Source organism: Sphaeramia orbicularis, chromosome 20, assembly GCF_902148855.1.
Source record: "Sphaeramia orbicularis chromosome 20, fSphaOr1.1, whole genome shotgun sequence".
Classification (NCBI taxonomy): Eukaryota; Metazoa; Chordata; class Actinopteri; order Kurtiformes; family Apogonidae; genus Sphaeramia; species Sphaeramia orbicularis.
In genome coordinates, this window is record NC_043976.1 from 18912361 (window position 1) to 18934718 (window position 22358).

The 22358-nt window shown below is 39.0% G+C and overlaps 1 protein-coding gene across 4 annotated transcripts in view; it reads left to right on the forward strand.

The window, feature by feature from the left end:
- arhgap21a (Rho GTPase activating protein 21a) overlaps window positions 1–22358 on the forward strand; it is a 93360-nt gene that overhangs the window by 44562 nt on the left and 26440 nt on the right. For all 4 annotated transcript variants that reach the window (XM_030122874.1, XM_030122872.1, XM_030122870.1 and 1 more), the window contains 4 exons: window positions 2832–3020; window positions 8281–8302; window positions 21255–21347; window positions 22256–22334. In XM_030122874.1, the coding sequence (XP_029978734.1) occupies window positions 2832–3020; window positions 8281–8302; window positions 21255–21347; window positions 22256–22334 (383 nt within the window). The remainder of the gene's footprint in view (window positions 1–2831; window positions 3021–8280; window positions 8303–21254; window positions 21348–22255; window positions 22335–22358) is intronic.

Below are 22358 nucleotides of genomic sequence, written 5' to 3' on the forward strand. Positions count from 1 at the left end.
AAGTCAGTGTAAAAACATTAAATATCCACATGCTTTCTGGCTGATGTGGAGCGTGTGTCGTGTTATGAAGGCATAATGTAATGTTGTGCAACTACCGGCATTTAAGGGTTGTTTTTATCCTGCGTTAGTCACAGTAGGCACAAAAGAATGTAGATGATAAGTCTGTCATCATGCAAACACGCCATATAACCCTGCAAAAGCCCCAAATGTGCAATAACTAAAGCCATGTGTAAGGTTGTGTGGAACGTAGGATTGGACAAATGTGGATTAAATGACAGTCTGATTGTTCTGGCAGATACCGCTGACATTAAGTTGCATTTCAGGGGCGTAACTATTTGGCTCCATTTTTTCTTGTCACTAACAAGTGAAAAGAAAAGTGAAATGAAAGACTAGCTCAACAGAGTGAAGCACAGTGTATGCTGAGACTCGTCTGATGTCTTAATCAACAGCTTCTTGTGAATGTGATATATTTCTCACAGTTCCTGACACATCATTGTAGCAGGGGAAATCAGTTTTTCAGGGTTTTGTAGTGGCATTTGAAATTAAATCAGGAAACATTATGCATTATTTATTACAGATGTTTTGGTGGTTATAGAGTTGCGGGAGGGTAAATATTTTACAGTTCAGCTGCACTTTATAGTAATGTCACAGCTTACACTGTGGCAATACTGATACAACAATCTGCTATATTCGGAGGAAAAAAAAGAAACAAAAACTAACTACAGAAGAGAGCTCAGACAATAGGCGCCCTCACCATGTTAAAAAGATTCAAAACATTTATAGATGTTTCATTTTTCTGCAAGTTACAAAGCAAAACCAATATAACCAGTATTACTTAATACAGAAAATTTGAGCAGCTTCCTCTCATACTGGCGTCCTTGTCTTATTCCCGAAAGCACAAACCTTGACCACAAAATGACACTTTGTTATGCAGCAGAACCAACTCACCCGTCTGTGATAACTGTGAAGAATCACTGGCTGGGGATTTCATATGTTTTTATATGAAGTTGATTAATAAGATCTACGTTTAGACCCTTGGGCTGTTTTCATCTGTGAAAACACAACTTTGTCTTTGTTTTAGTAAAACCACTTTGCTTTACACAGTTACACAGGGGTAAAGTTAGAGGAGTGACTGTACTCTGATGTGGCTCTGAGTCTGTTCTCAGCTGCCTCCACATGAAAATAATAGTTTCACTCTCGTTATTGTTACAACCATTTCTTCATTTCAGTGTAGAGCTCTTCCCTCATTTATTGCAGTGGCTTGAACCATGGCTTGAAACTGAAGCCAGTGCAGATGACTACATACTGACCTACTGAACTTCTCTAAAGAAAAAGTCAATATAAGTCCATTTTTAAGACTCATTTTCATCTCATTTGCTGTATTTGGACCCTCTAATGTAGTTTGTTACACAAATATTTAATGAAGTTTAGGTTACTTATTTGCAATACCCAGCCTGTTAGCATAACTGCAGTAGCAAATGTTAGCATTAATTTAGTATTTGCTTATGTGGTCCATCAAGTGGCCTGCTAATTTATGTTTATATACACTGTTATGTGAAGTGGTCATTGTTTAGAATATAATATTTCCTTATTTACATTGTGGTTAGTGGTTTTATTAAGTTTGTCTTACCCTTAGCTAGGAGAATTTTAGCCCTCATGCTTCCTCTGCGTCATCCTGTTGTCCTAATATAGTCATTTCTGTCTGCAAAAATCCAATATGATGATTGCCATAGACACATAAGTTAATAAAACCTTTAGTGTTAATGAAACTAAGATACTGTATTGTCTCAAAGTAAAACGTTGGAGTCAGTGACATGTTGGGTCTCTATTCATTTGTGTAGCCATGCCTCCCGGGTATTATTAAAGGCTGGTTCTCAAATATAGGCTAGGTAAAAATAAATAAATAAATAAACTGTTCTCTGTCATATTATGTGTTCACAATTAAGCACAAAGTTCATAGAGTTCTTACATACATTCAACAGTACAAGGCTGCTATCTTCAGGTTTGTTGATGATTACTTCTCTGAAATGTTAGCCTACTCCCTGGTTTTGGTCACTGCAGGTGTGTGAATTCTCAGCCGAACTGTCATTTGTAGAACCTTGCATGCGCCACAGGAAAGCAATGTTCATTTAATAAACGCTCTGTTAATCAATATTCCTAGAAAAGTGCATCACAGTACGTTTTACATTGCAAACGGCACCTCATTTAGACAGAGTTTTACACTAATTATGACAATTTCTCTGTTTAACGGGAAATTAAAAATTCTTGCTTTTTCATGTTAATGTCTTTAACTTGTTGAACTGGTTTGTTGTCAGGTCAGTAAAATGAATATACTGTGAAAAATAAGCTAAAAGAAAGTAAATGGAGTGGTTTCTCTGTTTGTTTCTGTTTTTTAGAAGGTGAATTGGATAGGATTAGTAGATTAAATTGTTTTTAGAAGTAATATGACTTGTCTGTGGATTTAGTGAATTAATCAAGACAATTCTGTCTCGTATTATATTTTGTGTCAAAGATAAATGGCTGTACATTTTTTCCTCACTCCTTTGAATATTCCCACTGCAATACTAAATACTTTGCAAGGTGGTTTAGCGGCACATATTATACATCTAATAAAGGGTCACAAGTGCATATTGCTTAATTTTAAGGGTTTGCAAGCCAATCATAACTTTATGTATGTAGCAATATGTTATATAATAAGTCTGGCACACCTTTTCCTTAAACTGTTTCTCACCTTTTCTATATCCCACAGTGTCGAATAAAACCATGTATGTACACTACATATTGTACAATTTTCAGCTAACATTTCTTTCCTTTTCGTTTGTCCCTCTCAGGCCAAGCAGAAGGATGGGCGCGATCAGAGCGAAGCAACAGCCACCGCTTCTCCTGGGGCAGAGGAGGAGCCTTTTTCGTGGCCGGGGCCCAAAACACTTCACCTGCGCCGGACATCTCAGGGTTTCGGCTTCACGCTCAGACACTTCATTGTGTACCCGCCTGAGTCTGCCGTCCACAATTCTCTAAAGGTGACAGAACATCATGGGACCACATTGGGGGGAGACACTCAAATGAAGAACACAAAGCCATTACAATTTGATGCATTTCAGAGCTGAATACATTTTAAAGTACGCAAAAGAAAAATCTGACAGTTGGACAAGGAGAAATGTGCTCATATGTCCAAAGTAAATAAGGCTTTGTTGAGTGAGGTGATGTAAGCTCCAGGCTGGTTGGGTGATCTGCCTTTATTTAAGATGGAAATTCTATTCAAAAAGGCACAAAGTATTAGAACCAGATGAAACAGAACACTGACAGTTCTCCATTAGGTAAATTGATTTTTCTTTTTAGTTTTAGACAAGTTTTTGGTACTAAACTACTTTACAGAATAGGTCACTGACAGCTGTGCAACACTGCAGCTGTTCTACATGATAGGACAAAGTAAATCAGTATCACGCACTGCAAATCTTTTCTGATAAACCTGTTTTTTATCGTTGTCATACGAAGTAGAAAGTGTTTGATCCTTGTAATTACCTTGTTGTGTAGAAACTCTTTTCCCTCATTGACTCTTGTCCTCCGGGCTAACTTTGACCTTGCTGTCAGGGTTCCGAAAGTTATAACTACTGTTCCCGCTTGTAATCATAAAATGTGACTCTGTTTAGTTTTTTACTGTCCATAATGATTAGAAAACATCAGATTTGTGTGACACGGGGGGAAAAACATAATTAGAATTATGACTTTCAGCTGCTGTTTGAACAAGAGCCTAGACAAACCCTGGTATGTTCATTCAGCTGAGTTATCTCTTGAAGCTGTGTGGTGATTAATTGTTGCTTTGTAGAAAATGAGCGGGTAGCTGTTTAAAGAATAGTATGCCATATATTTGATGGGTAAGTGAATATTTGATGTTGTAAAATAAGCAGGTTGTTGACTTCGGCTGTGAGGAGTTGTAGAGGGAAAACGGATTCACTTATTCCCTGAACATAATCTACACATCAGCTGATAAGGAAAAGCACTTACAAGTTGCAGCCCTGTTCACGTCTAGTTGTACAAAGTTACAGTCAAACGTGACATTTTATACAGCGAGGGCTTTTCAGAGTCTCTCTGCTTTGGATCATCCCGAAGCCCAGGCAGTCTGCCAGCTGGGCTTCGGATAACATCAGCACCAATCTGCCCTTTGGTTTTAATCCTGACATTACAGCACTTCCGTTTGCTAATGGGCAGAGACAAACACAGGTTAAAGGGTTAAGGTAAAAAGGGCAGAACTTCTTTAATAGAAAAATGCGCTAGTGTTTCAAGTCAGCTTTCTAAAAGCTTATCACGGCCTCCCTCATATTAGTTTGTGTAAGTGATAATTCAGGATAAGTAGGATTGACTTTCCTCTGAAGTGTATTTTGACAGCCTCCTAAGTTTGCACAGAAGGATTTCCTACAAAGTTAGTGCAGTACTTTGTGTTTATAGTTTTTGGCTTTGGTTCTGCATGTTGAGAGAGGAACTGTGTCAGGACAGTAAGGATTTACAGACATTTATGTAACTGAGGAGATAGACAGGTTCTCCCAGAAGGCCTTCTTGGGTATCACAGTTTTGTTTTGGACACTTTTAAGTCTAGTCTGGGCCCCTTGGAACTTCCTACTATGCACTAAAGCATTTTTTTTAGCTGAAAACTGATTTGTTCAACTCCAAGGTTTGGTGCGTAGTATTTAGTGACATCTAGTGGTGAAAATGCGAGTTGAACCAAATGAAATACCCTTCTCTCCCTCCTCTACAGTGGCTGTTAAATAACAGCTGAACAATACCATTTACACATGTACTTCCAATTGTTAACTCTTAAATTTTACATACTGGACTGTAGTTTTTTACCAAGATGAACATGTCAATGTTAGTGTAAGTATAGAAGTTGATTGTCATACTCTGGTGGTTTTGAAGAATCTGTCCAGGTTCAGTTCCCCCTAGAAACGACTGTCTTTGGATATAAAGTAAAAATCTAAAAAACATACCTCATGCTCCAACTGATTCCTTTTTAATTAATGTAGTGTAATGCCATAGTATAAAAAACCTATACAAACCCTTTCAGACCCCCTCATGGCTCAGCACAGGGGCTTTGTTCTCAGTTTTTCTCTGACCCATGGTTGTCATTAAACTGCTCTTGTCTTAAACATTACTGTATTCATTCTACAACTTGAGACAGCAGCTTGCCTCCTTTAGTGGTTTTCCGCATGCTCATTCATTGATGTCATTCTGTCATGGATGTTAATGCACATAATTACATAACTTAAACATGTGGTTACTTAGCAGAATCTCTCTTTGAGCTCTAGAATGCACTGTGGTCTTCTTATCACAAGATGTAATTCTGGGAAATATTAAAGCTGAAACCTTCTTTTCAGTCACTCGTCTTACTTTTGACCTTAACCAGTCCACTTGTTACGTAACAGACAAGGGGAGTGAAAAATCCTCATGCTTTTACATTCATCACATTTCATTGTAATTACTTTTAGGGTCTTGGATTGGACCTCATGACTAATCATGGTTTGAGGATATTGGGGTTAGCTGGAAGAGGGTCAGAGGTTCTTAAGAGAATCCTTGGGAGAGCACTCAGTCTTTAAGGGAACATGGAGAACATATGTGTCGCTGAGGGGAGGTGGATTAAAGTTGAAGTGTGGATTTTAACTGCGGCTCTGAGGGAAATTAGGGCCTTGTATGTTGAGGAAATGGAAAACACACAAACACAGCTATCAAGTGGCTTTTTCTGTAAACTGTCACAGAGATTAGTTTGGACCACGATGGGTCCAAATGGGTCCCTGTGTGTTTTAGTTGTGCTGAGTGATGTCAAAACCTTTTATGGATCATTCTGTTTAGTGCTGGGAGAATCTCTCCTAGAGCAGCAGCTAATGAGTTATTTATCAGTTAATATGACAGTTACTGTTCATCTTTTAGCCTATAAAATATTTGAAAATGTATTAATAAAACACCACCACATGTTCCCAGAGGCTGAGTTTGTTTTATTGGAAGAGACTTCAGAGCAGAGAATGCTCTGTATGTAATGCTGCTGTGTCTTACAGGCACTATCATTGTCTATTGAATATTTACAAAGGATGACAATCTTTAAATGTGCTGAGGATAAAATGTAAGTTGCATTTCCTTCCATCCTTTTTTTTTTTTTTTTTTTACAGTTTCATTTTGCTTACTTGCAATATGGTTTTCATGCTGGGGAGAGGTGGAAAAGTTGGTGTATCAGTAAAAGGTAAATGCAAATAGATGTAATGCAAACAGATTTTGGGAATAATTAGTGTGTGCGAACCAATAAAGAGAGTGCAGTGTTCTAACAATTGATACAAGGAAAGCAAGTTGAGCCAGGCACAACAAACCCTGCCCCTCATGTATTGCAGCTTATTTTGGCATCGATCCAACTAATGTCATCATGTCTTTGCATGTGCTGATGTCAGCATAGACATAAACAGCATAGACAAATTTCAGCCATTATACGTAAATGGAAAAAAAAAGTTTTAAAAATTTATTAAAAATTTGACCTTTGACCTACTTTTCCCAAAATGTAATCACATCTATTCTGGGTCACTGGCAATCTAGAAACCCAATTTGGTATGAATTCAACCAATAGTTTTTCTGCTAAAGGGTTAACAATCCAACAAACAAACCAAACTAAAACAATACCCCTTGCCTCCCCTTCAGGGTGACGGGGTAACAAATGCCATATTTCCATATGATGGAAATTGCAAATGCACACCAACATGTATGAACAGCTGCAGGAATGTCAGACAGAGGCATTTTTTAACCTCTTATGTCTCTTAGCTTCTCATGTAACAGGTCAGCTATATTGCTCTACAAAAACTTACAGCCAAACTTCAAAATTTTGATAATAAAGAACTGAGTCTTAACATTTATGTAACAGTAGTGGAGGGAAACATGCTCAAGTTTGGTTTTTTTTTGCTTATATACACTTGATATTTGTGATAAATTTCAATGGACACCCATTTAATTTCCCTTCACATTTTCTCCTAGATTGTTCTGTGATTATGAACTGTTTTTTTGTTGTTCTGTTATGACTAATTCTTTTTCCTCTGCCTTGATTGGGATAGTTTTATGGACAGGAGGAGAAAAGCTGTCATAGATTTAAGTGACCTATGGGTTGACAGAATTTGGTACTCGAACACTGGCAACTCCCTTGGCAACATTAGCTGATAAACCTATTGTCCTATCATAACTTGCAACAAATCAAAAATGATTGTAATTGTTTGCTTGATGGAGTGCTGTGACAATATATTGAATTATTTTGATTAATTGAAGTTTGCTGTGGGAGAAACGTGATGTAGAAGAGCAAGCTTTTTTCATTTTTATTCTGTGTGCTGTTTCAGCCACATTCAATTAGGGCTATGTTATATGACATAGGAAAAATCTCTGTTGTTTATTGTATTATCGTCTAAAGTGCAGATTTGGCTTTGTAATTCTGAATAAAAGGACTCGGATTATGTCAAAACAAGAGACTTTTCTCTAAAGCAGCTGCTTCTGACCCATGAGCATGGTGTAGCTATAGGGCTGGACAATACATCTAATTAATTCAAATAATTCAGGTTTTGCTTTCTCAAAAATTGCAAAATCAAGATTATTTTTCTTGGGACATTTTTCGCTCAACAAAAATTCCAAATGCAACCTGTTTACTTCTTGTAATATATCGTATTATGTTGTGTTTGGAATAAAGATTTAATAAAGACTAGTATTTCTCAGTCATGTTTTGTCTTCTGTTCATGTATCCAGAACACAGTCTATTAAAATTGTAGGTTGTCGAAAGCGTTGACAATTTTTTATATCGCCCAGCTCTAGTTTGATTCCTCAGTTATTGACTATGAATAACACTGAGTAATGTTGAAACATTTGTTTGCATCATTAAAAGGCTCTGAATTGATTGGTGTACTCCAGCCTTTTCTTTATCCTCCTTGTTACCTGCTACATTTGTTTTCCTGTTTTAACACCTTCTGTTTACATTTTTATGTCTCTTGTCATTTTGTTTTATTGTAACTATAGCTTTTATTTTGTCTTTCATGTGCCTTTTACTTGTTTGACTTTGTGTTATACTATCTTCTGAGCATTTTTTGTGTGTGTGCATATTTCTCAAAATAAAAAAAAAAAAAACAACTTTCTTTTGAGTCTCAATGACAGTATGATTTTATTACATTCAGAATCTGTGCATCTAATGCAAACTTAAATAAGGGAACTCCTGAAAGTAAATGTAAAACTAGTCATTTGAAACTGATTTTTCTGTTTTTCTCTTTTTTCTTCTAGGATGAAGAGAATGCCAGCAGAGGTGAGTGTTTTGGCTTCATTTTTACATTGCTGCATACATTAGAGATGTGTACTGTGGGCCCCAGGTGTTACTGTGAGAATCACAAAAGAGTGTTTCAAAAAGCCATTAACGCTCAACTATTCTCTAAAATAGAATAAAATAGGGACCTAATTAGAATTGACAGGTCATTATTGTAATGTATTCTCTCTCCTTACAGAATGAAATAAATACGTTTTAGTCGCTCTTTCTTTGTGATGTGATTTGAACGTCTCATTAGCCTTGGGAATTCAGTCTCATTAGTGCATCATTTTTGGCAACAGATCAGTACGAAGGCCCGTGTCATAGGTGAAGTTGTTTTTTTCCTGCAGTCCATCAGGCAGGCGTTGGGTGTGTTTGCGCTTGATGCTTTTTGAGTCTTTGCTCCTCACATTGGCAGTCGTGGCTGTAGCTGTTAGCTTGGCACAGGCCTCAGCATTCCTCAGAGCATCCGGCTCGTCGCTCCAGTCCCTCAGTATTCTGCTCACGTCTGCAGCCTGGCTTGAATGCAGGAGGATGTAGCTCTGCAGCCCTGCATGTCTACAATAGAAAACACATGAACATGAGCATCTCAGGACTTGTCTGTTGGACCGTATTGAAACAGAAAGGCAACCATGCAGTCTCACCTTGATCAGCAGTTTCTCTTTGTTTAATCAGTTCAGATATGTTATTGTGATTCATCATGTGTGTCAGTTTTACAAACCTTTTATCTCTGCTCATCTAAACTCTTCTGCACTCATATTTTACCAGAAAAGCAGCATTTCTGGCAGGCACACCAAATGTTTGCCTGAAATAAAGAGGAGGGGGAAAAAAGGGAGAAAATAATCAACGTTAGCTGTTTGTTTGCCTTTTCCTGGATCCAAAGCCCCCACCAGGTGTGATTCAGTGAATTGTTATGGCATAAGCTGACTGTAAAAGCGAAGAATTTAGGGTTAGAGGAGGGTGAGCGCAACTGTTTTGTGATAAATCCGACTCTTAAACAGCTCTCAACGGGAAATTGAGAGATTCCTGTAAGTGTCCCTCATCATCCTTCTTGGCCCTTGGTGTCACATTCCTCAGACTACCCCCTCCTTTCCACCCAATTCAACTCCTCCATGTCCACTCGCTTCATTCACCACACAGGCCTTGCAACAAGCAAAGCAACACACACTCGTACACACTCTGGGCCCTGCTGCGGCAAGAGGAAACCCTTCAGGGAGTTTGTACGACTACACATTCCTGCATGGCAGTGATACTGTGACTCTGCCTTTAGCATGTGTGTGTCTATGCTAAGTGCATGAGAACCAGTAATCGCTGAGCTCAATAGATGGTGAATAATGATCATCTGTTGCCCCCCCCCACCCCGCAGCCATAGGAAGTCACTTGGCTCACTTCCAGCATCTCGTAAATCCTCGCTTTTGCTTCTCAGCAGGCTTACCCATCCGGCAGCCATGGTGGTGGTGATGATGATAGGTAGTAAGGTGTCAGAAAAGGATATGAGGAAGGTGAGAAATTCTTGTGCAAGGCCCCAAATTAATCAAGCCTCATAATAACCATCAGAGATTAACAGCTCTAACAGTTTAATATATACTGCTTCTCATCATCAAATCATAATATTTACTGATATTCATAGAGTTGTGACAGGTGAAAGAATGAGCCAAGTTTCCATTGAGAAACATATCCAGTATTTTACTCTGGTATTGGGAGAAGCAGATTAAATTTTATTTTTATGACTTGATGTGAGTGCATTTCTCTTGCTCCATTTTTCTTCCAAAGAGTCACTCAGCAGATGAACAACAGCCCTTTTAAAGGAATAATAACTTGCCGTAAGAGTGTTGCTGACATCATAAGTTTGCCAGGCAGTCAGCAGAGACCATAGGAAGTTACTGGATCCACAATTAAGTTAAAAGTAGTGATGAACTGTTTAGTTGTTCACCTGATGAAATGATATTTTAAGACTAAAGATGTAAGCAGATATATGTACAGGGCAGGCAGCCTTGTCAGTCTATTTGCAGAGATCTTCTTATGCAAATAGTGCTACTATAAGTATTAAATTTGCAATTTGGTGTCTTATTTTCTTATTAAAACATGATATTTTAATCAGATGCAAAATCGACAACAACAGCAACATGCATGCAGCAACATTAGTGTTATTACACGGCCTGTCCTGCACTCTAACATTTTGTTGGACTGTCTTATAATCAATTATGTCACAGAATCACTGTCTCATTGTTTGTCACAACAATTATTTCTGTCATTTTTTGAACACATCATGTTGAACCTAGACCTCACCAACTGAAGCAACCCCACTTCATAATACTGTCACAGCAAACTCAGATTCTGAATACTTTATTAATTCCAGAGGAAACTGTTTAAAATGATGGTTGTTTTTAGAAATGAGAAGCTACTCACTACATCACTTAGGATTAAAGAACCTGAAACAGTAATTATCCAGTGGGTGGATCTGAACCTTTGGCTTAGTTAAACAGGTGGGGTCTTTTTTTAGACCAAGCTGTGCATATTGGCCATTGGTCACCCTACTCTAAATAGTCATCATTATAGTTCCAAAATGCGTTGCTAAACTGCACTGCAATTGTATTTATACCCAAATGACCTGAAACATTTAATCTGGAAACTCCCCTAGTTCCACATATTAAAAGTTCCTTATACCAGTTGTTGTCTGAAAATGAGGTAATTTAGACTCCCAGCATGTAGGTTTATCATTATCCCTTGGTAGGGATTCACTCCACTGAAGGTAAAATAAAGTCCCTATATGTGAATGACATAAATTAAGACCCTGTTCTACCAAACGTTCCTAGTTACCTGGAAAAGTTTCTGTTGCGGAAACATGGCTTCAGCAAACTCAAGGGGTGTCGGGCGGAGGACTCTATCCAAGCTAACATTTGTGGAATGGAGAAGAGGTTAGCAACATTGCTATGCTTGGGGTATTTCCTACGTGCAAGTTATACGTCACACTGTACGCTATGCTGCGCCACCACCCCTTTGATTCCGGAAGGCAGATCCGCTGTGTAAAAGTCCAGCCTGTCTCACCTTTGTTACTCATTTGGCTTAGCTGTGGAAATCGGTCAATGGTGTCAAAAAGGTGGGATCACCATCTCACCTTTATTCTGGGATCCCTGTGTAGAGGTGGCTACTGTATTTAGTTTTAAACACTAGTCAAGATGAACTAAGATAGTGGGAGCTAGTTATAACTTCAAAATATCCTTATTCACAGGATTCAAGCCTATAAAAAAGTTTATCTCATAAAATTTATGCACACATTATGTGTGCTTATGTGAAGTTTGCCTAGAGCTGCACATTAGCTAACAATATCTGGTTTTGAATACTGTTGCCCCTTTAGAGGAGCAGAAGAGAAGCACCAAAGAACCTGAGAGCGAGGTTAAAGATTCTAGGATTTAGGGAACAGAGATAGTTGTTAGCACAAAACAGACTCAAAGGCAAACTTCACAAAAGCAAACCATCCTGTGAGAATCTTGCAAATTGGACATTTAACAAGAAATGACCATGTTTCTTCAAATCACAATTTCTGCTGCAAAATGTAAAATTCACCATGCAGAGGACACACAGCTGTACACTGTACACTTCAGCCTGCACAGTTTTAAGAAAACAAAATGTGGGCAAAAAAGGTGAGTCAAAGTCACATTAATACAGTTGGTATTAACTTTTGCAAAAAGTCTCTTTGACTCTGACTTTAGGGGAGACAATCTATGCTGTCAATCAAACACATGCTTTAATATCAGCTTGTGCTTTAACCTCCTGACACGGCTTTGGTGTCATTTTTTACAAACAGCTTTGTCCCAAAACTCACACATAACAACTTTGAACACCCATTCTATAAACTGCATCACCTGCAGGCCCAGACAGATGATACTGTAATTGGGTGTTTTAAAGTTAAAAAAGCCTCCAGCGTTTTCAGGTTTTCTGTGCTCGAGTCAGGTCCACAGTGTTCGATGTTCAGCCTTCCACCTCCCCAGCTCGCTGCAGTGCAGTTTATTTGCTTGACTCCAGGCCAGTATGTGATGAGGCTGTTGGTATTTGGAGAGAGAGTGAGGGAGGGGCAGTGGTAGTGGTGGGGGGGTTGCTGACCGCATGTTGACTAGCTGGGTGTTGCCGCTGGAAACACTTCAAACCTCCAGAAAACACACACAGACTGACGTAGATACACAGATAAACATATATAAACACTGATATATACAGTACTGCATAGCGGAAAACTGAGGAATGTTGTGCGCTGTAGCCTGCCTATGTGTATCCAGTGTGGATGTGTTTATTTCCTTTCACAGCGGTTGTGTACATACCGAGCGGCTGATATCCCAAATCGTCCTCGCTCCTTCCCTCCCTTTTATTTCTGTCCCTCTTCTCCCTCTCTACTATGTGTTTTAGCAAGTTGTTGAAGGGTAAAATCCGAATGAGGCATTTTGTGCTCTGCTTATGAAGCTGTGGTACCTTGGCTCAGCAAGAGGAACAACATAAAAATGTCTCCATCTGTTCAAATATTTGTTTTTCATTCAACGTGAAAGTCTTTTTCTCTGCAGATACCAGCTTTTAGTTCCTCTTCCAGTCACATTTTTCGCTTCGTTCCCATAAAGTCTGCAGAGGGAAGGCAGCACAAGCAAACAGAATTCCCCAGTATTCTCCAGTGGGCTTTTTTTGATGCCCCACCTTCTTTCACAAAGCTGTGTCCAAGCTTAGTTGTCTTCACTCCTTTCTGTGTTATTTTCTTCTGGTCTTTCACAGCCTCATTTTTCCCCCACTGTGTTTGTTTTCTGTATCATTTCTTATGCGTTCCAGCTTTACTTTTCATTATTTTTGCTCTATTCACATATTTTTTTTTTTTTTTTAATCTGGCTTCAAGTTGAATCCCTGAATGACAAAGAAAAACAAAAAGTATGTAAATGTGACTTGCTGTTTATTGAGTAGGATGTGCACCCACCCTTCTAGAGGTTGCTTAAGAAGACTTTAAACAAATATCCAAAACCATTTCAACATTATTTTAAATCAGGGCACATTTTTGAGGATACATTCAGTCCATCTGTTTCCAAATGTTTGTCACTTGTTCTCAGATGAACTTGAGCTCCCTTGGTAGGTTACTTGGCCTGTTTTACCAAAAGGAAACAGAACAGTGAATCAGAACTATATTTTTTCATCAGAATGTCTGTAGATATCCTTTTTCTCCTGGGTGGATTTAGATATTTGGACTTCTTAGAAAAACAGTGATGGAAATTACTCAATTGCCTTTCTGACCGTGGTGGGAAAAAAAACACCAGGTGTGTGTGAATCTGTGTGCTATTGACTAAAGTCATGATGAGCAGATGAACGGACATGTTGTCTCTGAATTGACATGCTTCTCCTAGGTCAGGGACATCACAGTCATGGATGTGATGCATAGCTTTTTAGGACCAGGTTTAGTTAGGCTTAGTTTTTTTTGTGTGTTTTTTACCCCTGTTGTCTGTGTTTTAATGTCTCTCTCTTATTCCTTTCTAAACTAGTATAAAATATGAATCAATATTAATGTAATTACTATACAAATTATACATAGAATTGGACAATTCTGAACAATAGCTGTTCTAAAATGTGAAAAATATGTTTTCATATTATTTTCTGAAAAGTGCAAAATATCATAGAAATCTGAGAAAGAAACACAACTTTGTACTGAAATTGTTTTTTTTTTTTGTTTGTGTTTTTCTAGTTATGTTCATTTCATCTGAAGCATTGATGATTTGATACAAGTTCACTGAAAGAAAATAGATCTGCAGGATGTTGCAGCTTGTCCAATATCAAAACTGTCCTCTCTGTCCCTTTAAATGCCCCCTTTGCTGTGTTACAGAATGATAATATTAATATCTGGACTGTAACGACACAAACAGAAAGACATGACTTTTTAAATGCTCTTTTTTTTTTTTTTTTTAATAGGAATTTAGTCATATTAATAGCACAACGCACACATCCTCATGCGTAGAGGTTGCACCATAAAAACTTCTCATCTGTCACTATTTTGCAAATGCATCCTGTACTCAGTGTTACCCAAGAACTAGCCAAACAATCTGGTTAATGTTTACCCCAATTCCAGATTGATAGTGGATAGTGCTAACAAAGTGAGATCAGTCTGACTACGTGAGACCACTCTACATCCAACAGATTAGTTTGGTGTTTCTCCATGACCAAAACTTAGGATAAGAATAATACATGAATTCCTTAAAAACCCTTCCATTATCAAAACAATTATGTATAAATGCACTTTTCTGCTGAACCTTAATTCGAAACTAAGTAGTAATGTTAACTAGCTAGCGACAAATTACCTCTGCCGTGATTTTGCAAACTAACAAAACAGTCTGTTATATTCTACTCTGTTACGCTACGAAACATTTTTGTATAGACAGACTCAAAATAACCACAAACTGTCTTAAAAACATTTGCGAGTGTAGTAACATTAATGCTAATAGCTCATAATGGAATGCCCTCTGTATTCACAATGATTATTACCTCCGCCAAGGAGGTTATGTTTTTGCCAGGGTATGTTTGTTTGTTTGTTTGTCTGTCTGTTTGTTTGTTTGTCTGTCCGTTAGTGTGCAACATAACTCAAAAAGTTATGGACAGATTTGGATGAAATTTTCAGGGTTTGTTGGAAATGGGATAAGGAAGAAATGATTAAATTTTGGTGGTGATCGGGGGTGGGGGGGCCCACGGGGGGGGGCACTGATCGTTAGTGTGCAACATAACTCAAAAAGTTATGGACAGATTTGGATGAAATTTTCAGGGTTTGTTGGAAATGGGATGAGGAAGAAATGATTAAATTTTGGTGGTGATCAGGGGTGGGGGGGCCCACGGGGGGGGGGGGGGGGGGGCACTGATCAGCCTTGGCGGAGGTCTGCGCTCTCCGAGTGCTTCTAGTTATTAATGGATTTGGAAAGTATGAAAAGTGCTTTTTTTATTTGCTCATTTATTTATTTGCACAATCTCTACAGTTTTTCTGAAAAGCACATCAGTTGTCAAATAGAACAATTCTTGCTTGTGTAGCTCTGTGACAGTCCCACGACTTTGGGAAAAGCAGTTATAGATTATAACAGATCAATAACCATCAGATTAAAAAGGGATGAACATTTTTGGTGATTTAGTTATAGCACTGAATGTGTTTCCAAATTTGGAACCAATAAAGGTTGAAACCAAAGCAGGTCTTTTATTAGACTTATGAATCCAGAGTCTGGTGTCTTGGTTTGTTCTACCCCCTCCATTCTCTTAAAACACATTGTAACTACTGTTTAGAAAGGTGCCACCAACAGTTTACTAAGTTTACTCACTTAGTTACTTACATTCAAGGACATACCCCCACCTCTCCCTCTTCTGACACTGTGGCTGTTGACAGGAGCTTTAAGGCGTATTGACAAACCCTCCTCCAGTGTGTGCTTTGGTTCCTGACATAAAGCTGTGGCTGCTCGCAAAGTGCAGTGATTAGTGAAATGAGACCTGTCCATCTGAGACTGGCACCTACAGACCATTTCACCCTTTGACGAGGTCTGTTGACACACTCTGCAAGGATGTGGGTTTGTCAAGCTTTTCAAGGAGGTCAGGACTTGAGTGCCCAGCCAGGTGTTCTGGGAGAGTTTAGGTTTTCAAAGTGGAGTTGTGTTTGGACTGGTCGGTATGTGAACTGTACCAGAATGTGTCTTCATGGGAACAAACACAGCAAAGGCAGAGTTACAGTATTTATTTCCACAATGGCTTCATCTGCTGCCTTCAAGCAATCTTGTGTTTTTGAGCTGAAGTTTGACAAAACACGTTGTGCTTTTAGAGGAAGTTCGAGTTTATGGATTTATGGGAAGTGTGCTTGTGCTCTGACCCTCTCTCACTATGGGGGGACCTCCTTGTGCCAGGATCATGTGCCTTCCATTTTCATATTTCTCAGCTGGAACAGACCTGACATACAGTAGATAACCATCTAAACAACACACAGTCCCCCTCCTCCTCCTCAGTGTTTGAAGTGATGGAAAGTTTTGAGAAAAAACTCCCAGTGAAGATCAGAGTTGCCTCTTCCTTTCTCTCCCCAGCAGAGCAGAGAGCAAACAACCCATCAGCATACGTTTTTGTATATTTTTGTATACTTGCACATTTGTATTTGGGTGTGGCATTTGTAAATTGTGGGAGCGATGCAAACTGTAAAGAGCAGCAAGTCGGATTGAGAGGTATTACGGCAGGGTTAATGCAGTGAGCGGGCAGCGGGCCCAGCCCTCTGTAGAATAACATTATCTAACCCAAAACAACAGGGGAGCGCAGAGCTGGCCCACACAACTGGGCCCAGCTGTGCAACCAGGGACCACAGCCAAACCAGAGCCTGTTCAGGCTGTTCAGAGAGCTGCGCTGAGGCCCGGTCAGGACATGGACGTTCACCTCTAGACTGGACTTGACAGGGTTTTGCCAAACTTACAGTAAGAAAGTCAATACCTATGTTTTTTACAGGTGGAGAAAGTTGCGCTCCCTGTATATCTTTAAGGTTTTAGTGTGTTGACTGGACATAAGAATAGGATGTAAGCAGGATGATAATTGTTGGTAACGATGCGCTGGCTATGTTTTGTAACCCTGAAATGGTCATTGTAACTGCTAGATGCTGTCTATGTTCAAAGTTGTGCAGGGTTTAAATAATTTAAAGAAATTGCAGTTTATTATATGCTTTTGATCATTATCCTCATCTGTTGAGTTTATAGTCGATGTGTAGGCTATTCATTTCATGAAATTATATTTTTGAGATTTAATAAAAATATATGTGAATAACCTTAACTTGTTGGAAGATCATGTTGAAACCAGGTTATGGTAACAAAGGATGCCCTCAACAACCTTTTGGACCATTTTACTTTTTTTTTTTTCCAATAAAAAACGCTTTGAATGGCAGTTTTAATCAAAAAATGTGTGAGCACATCCTAATGTTATTTAACTACAAGGCTACATTAGATGCTAACCTCAGTTCAGTCAATGTATCAGCTACTAGGTAGCGAGATTCATTAGATATTCAAATTAGATCATTCGGTGCAAGAATAACTTCATGTAAGTTATGCAACTTAGCAATCTCTTGAGTTCTGAGCACTGACTGAGCCTTTCTGTCAAAAGGAAACTCTGACCACAATAAAGTAAGAGTAAAATTTAGTTTCAGTTTTTATTTTACTGCTTTCTTCCTTACTGATAATCTCTATTGTACTGGTTTTGTAAATAACAATATTTAACACATAAAACTGCTTCAAGCAGCAGGTCATCCATTACTTTTTCCTTTATTGTAAAGTCTATAAACACTGACACTGTATTGAAGGCTTTGTACATAGTGGAAAACATGCCCTCAGTACCATTTAAGACTAGCTGTGTTTACTCAATGCTCAGGGTGTCTTTTGTAACGGCCACTGGCAGCCTGCTGTATTTCATTAATCCACACAGTAGTTTATGCTTTCCTAAGACAGTTGGGAGCATTAAAAAATATCCAAAGCTTTAGATTTCCACATTTAATCCTGTTCATCCAGCTGTAGGCCATGGAAACTTCCACAATCCAATTTGTGCTGCAGAGTTGGAGCATTGCGAGATTGGCTCTAGATTGGGAATCTGCCTCGTGCTCACAGAGGAAGAAGAGGAGGGGGGGGTGGGGGGGTGGATGGGGGCATTTGTAGACATGTGCACCCACACCAGTGCTCAGTGATGTCCTGAGCAAAAGGCTTCAAATAGCAGTTTTCAGTTGTGATGTTGTGGAAATGCTTCCATTGCCGGCCATTTATTTTGTCACACAATCATCCATCAGGTCACGTAGTAATATCACAACCAAAAAGAGCATGTACAAACATACAAAAGGCATCCTTTATTTTTACTCATTATTTTACGCCAGACCTTATTGAGTCATTTTGTGTGCTGTGCTGCCGTCTACTGGCTTAAATCAAACTTACAACTCTTGTCAGACTCAGTTGTGGATTTAACACTGAATACACAGTGAGAGGAATATAAGACCACTTCAGATTGTTGGTAGTTTTGGAGGATATTGATTAATCTGTTAATTATTTTCTTAATTAACTGATTGGTAGGCATGTGAAATGTTAGATAATTGTCCAATATACTGATGTGTCTCTTAAAGCCCAGGATGACAAATGTGCTGTTTGATCCACAACCATGTTCAGTTTATTAAACAAACTATTCTTTTATTCTTTTCAGTCAGACTGAACATTTATTGATGGTCCATGTTTTATTTATTAGGAGAAATATCAGAAATGTCTGTGATTCCTGAGACAAAAAGCTTGACATGTGAAATACTTGTTAGTGGCAGATATGTTCATTACTATGAGAGCATTTATTACATCCGCCAAGGAACGGTGGAGGTTATGTTTTCATCGGGGGCTGTCTGTTTGTCTGTTTGTTTGTTAGCAAGATAACTCAAAAAAGTTATGGGCGGATTTTGATGAAATTTTTAGGAATTGTTGATAGTGGGACAAGGAACAAATGATTAAATTTTGGCGGTGATCGGGGGCGGGGACTGATCTACTTTGGCGGAGGTCTGTGCTCTCCAAATGCTATTCTAGTTATTGTTGTAGTCTTTGGTGTGTGGTGATTAAAACATTCCCTTCTGTTTGTGCTTTAGTCCTAACATCAGCCACGTGAGGGCAGTATCATTGTACATCACTAAAAAGGAGGATACATGAATTTAAACCTAATTGAGCCAAAAGAGAATTGATTGTGTTTCCTGCTTGGAAGTGTGTCATAACTTTACTGATTTTCAGTTGCTGGCATTAATCTAGATCTTAGAGAAAGTGCTCCAAGACTAAATAAATAATCCTGGTTTGTGTTTCTGGACCAATTTCATGATTAAAAGACTCTTCCCTCCCTCCTCATTTTCAGAGTTTTGCTCAAGTAGCACACTGAAGCCCCATCTAATCCAACACTGATTACAGTGGGCACCTCTGGGTCGTGATGCTTGTATCTGCCATGTGAAGTGGAGCATTTGTGAAAAGAGCAATCTGTACTGAGTCAGCGTTCCCTGAGGAAAGAACAGTGCAGTGTTTGGATGTTGCTCTCCCTCAAAGCCCCGGGCTCTAAGAGGCAGCTGAGGCCAGCTGAGATTGTGGCTTATAGCTCAGGGAAAGACGATTTCACTCTCTTTTGCACATACACACATACATACATTCATGTTAAAGTAATTTTACATGCATTATAAATCTATTTATGCTCATCTCTAAGCGCTAGTTTGCCTTATGTTGTTCACATGGCATGGCATGCTGATTTTTACGCCGCCATATGATACCAAACCCCCGTGTGGTTTGTCCTCTTGTTGCCATGTCAGCACAGTCTGACCTTTCCTCACTGTCCTGCTCTTCAGCTCAGGACACATCTGATCACAGAAAACCGAGGGACAGGATGCGAAGGCAAAAGCAATGTTCAGTGCTCGTCTATTTTAAGAAAAGGATTGGATTTGCAGTGTGTTGCTTTGTGTTTTTTAAATAGGGCTGAGTGCTGAATGTCAATACTTGTAAGGCACTGATGGAATTGCTTAGATACTATCGAGTGCTGAAAAAAAATGCCTTGTTTGTTTGATACCACATGCCAGCGCCTGAGGACTAGATTCCATCAGTGTCAACATAAGTCACTTCTTCCTTTCAGTATGTACGCCCAACTTTTGTACATTTTTCTTAGTTATAAGTTAACAAGCACCTTAAATTTAGTGGCAAACAGGTTTATTTTTCATGGTGTAAAGCTGGTTTGAGTAGAATGCATTGTACTGATGAACGGGATTAAAAGTTAAACCACATTATGGTAAGAATCATGTGATTTTCTCATTTCGAATTCAACCATATTTCTACTGTGTCTTTTTTTCTGAGAGGCCTGGAAAGTTTATTTTTCACATAGATTTTAACATAATTACTGTGATTTGATGTAAAACTTCTGCCAAAAGTCAGATCTTATAAGGTGATTTGTTGTGAGGTATATTTAACTTTCACTGATTGAAAACATTTGGCACATCATGAAAAAAAAAAATATGACAAAGACCATCATGGGCTGTTGAGCAGCTAGAATCCTACATTAGACAAGAATGGAACAACATTCCTCTCCCAAAACTCCAGCAACAGACATAAAAGAAATGAGGGTGCTGCACAGTGATCAATATTGCCCTGTCCTGTCTTTTGTATTGCTCTCATGAAATTCAATATTACCTTAATTTTCTCTTAGATTGGTCCATATTTCTAGTTTAAACACTTCATATGTTTTTGATTATTCTGTATTTAATGAAGTAGGGGTTTATGAGATTTCCAACTCATTGCATTCAGTTATTATGTACACAGTGTCCCAACTTTTTTGGATTTGGAAGTTGAAGTGTAAACTTTGCATGACATTGAAGTGATGGAAGATGTGGTGACAGATTGTTCCAAAGTTACATTTTTATTCATGATGAACATAGAGGAAGCCAGTCCTTCATTGCTGTGTATCTGTTCTGTTTTTGGTCTTAACCACTGGTCATGTCTCAGTACACTCTGGTCTCAGTAAAGTCTTGACCTCAGTTTACATGGTCCTGACTGCAATACTCACGCAACTCAGAATGTAATTTAGTTTTTATAAAAATGGAAACTTGGTTTTTAAAAAAGTGCCATTTGAGATCCAGTATTACCAAAATATCTGCACTGTTATCAGAAAGTTTTGAATGATACCCAGGCCTAGTTTGTACCTTATCACTCATCTTAAACAGCTACTGCCAATGTGGAAGAGTGATCCTCATTTTATTCAGAGAAGCCAAGACGAAACAGCAGCGGGAAAGAGAAATCAAATTGAAGGACTGTAGAAGATATGAGCACTAAGGCTCCAGTGTTGCTTTAATAAGCTCTTAATATTTTCCCTGTGCTATATGGCCTAGTTCTGACTCTGCTGCTGCTCTTCCTCACTGTGTGACCAATTGCCTGGGTGCATGTGCTCTCTCTCTCGTTGCCAGGGAGACAGAGAAACCGTCTGGAGCCAATGGACACCATTTTCGTCAAGCAAGTGAAGGAGGGAGGCCCCGCCCACGGAGCTGGACTCTGTACAGGTACACACACACACACACACACACACACACACACACACACACACAGAGTCTCTATGGACGGATTACACTCCTACCGATAACCACCAGATCTTATGATTAACTCTGTCTCCCACTTGACCTCAAAGTGCTGTTTGATGCCAAGATTTTTCCACATCTGTAGGTAATTCCGCTTCCTTGTAACCTGCCAATCCAAACAGATATGAGTTACAAAATAACAGATGGCTCCTTCGTGGGAGGCTGTACAAAGTGTAATAAGCACACTGTTATTCCAACCTGCCTTGATTTTGTTTTTCCTACATCTCCCACTTTCTTTCTTCTTATATTAATCTGTGAACCATTTCTTTTTTTATGCACCAGGTTAAAAATACTCCTTGCTTCAGTTTTCTGATGAGGAAAAAAAAACTGAATATGAAACAGCTCCTTCAATTTTCCTTGACACAGAGGAGACGACTGAAGCGCTGTACACTTCTCCTGTCAGCGTTACTGCCAGGTTCACACTCTATTACAGGAAATGCTAAGTGGCTGATCGCTTTTGTCTGTCCAGTCTCCTCTCCTGAGACACAGGAGAGCAGTGTTTTCCCACAGTTATCTAGTTTCTCTCCTAAACTTACCTCGCCTCTCCTTCCTGTAAAGATGGCCATCTTCAAAAAAGGTAAATGGAGATGGATCCTGACATGAAGGTCCTTCAAATAAACAAGTTTCATGCACCCAGGATGCTATTGCTATTCTGCTTTGATCCATATACAGAGATGTGTTTGTGCTGGAAGAGAGTTTCTCCAAAGTGGTTTCCTTGGTCGATAACTGATTGGAGATCCTTTTTCTGTGTGGTTGAGCGCAGAAACACAATTTGTCGTCTTGCTGTTTGAGGTGTACAGCAGGCTTTGAATGTGTGCTCTGATTATGTCCAGGGGATCGGATAGTGAAGGTGAATGGCGAAAGCATCATTGGGAAGACCTACTCACAAGTTATAGCCTTGATCCAGAACAGGTAAGTTTATCAGCTCTTATCATT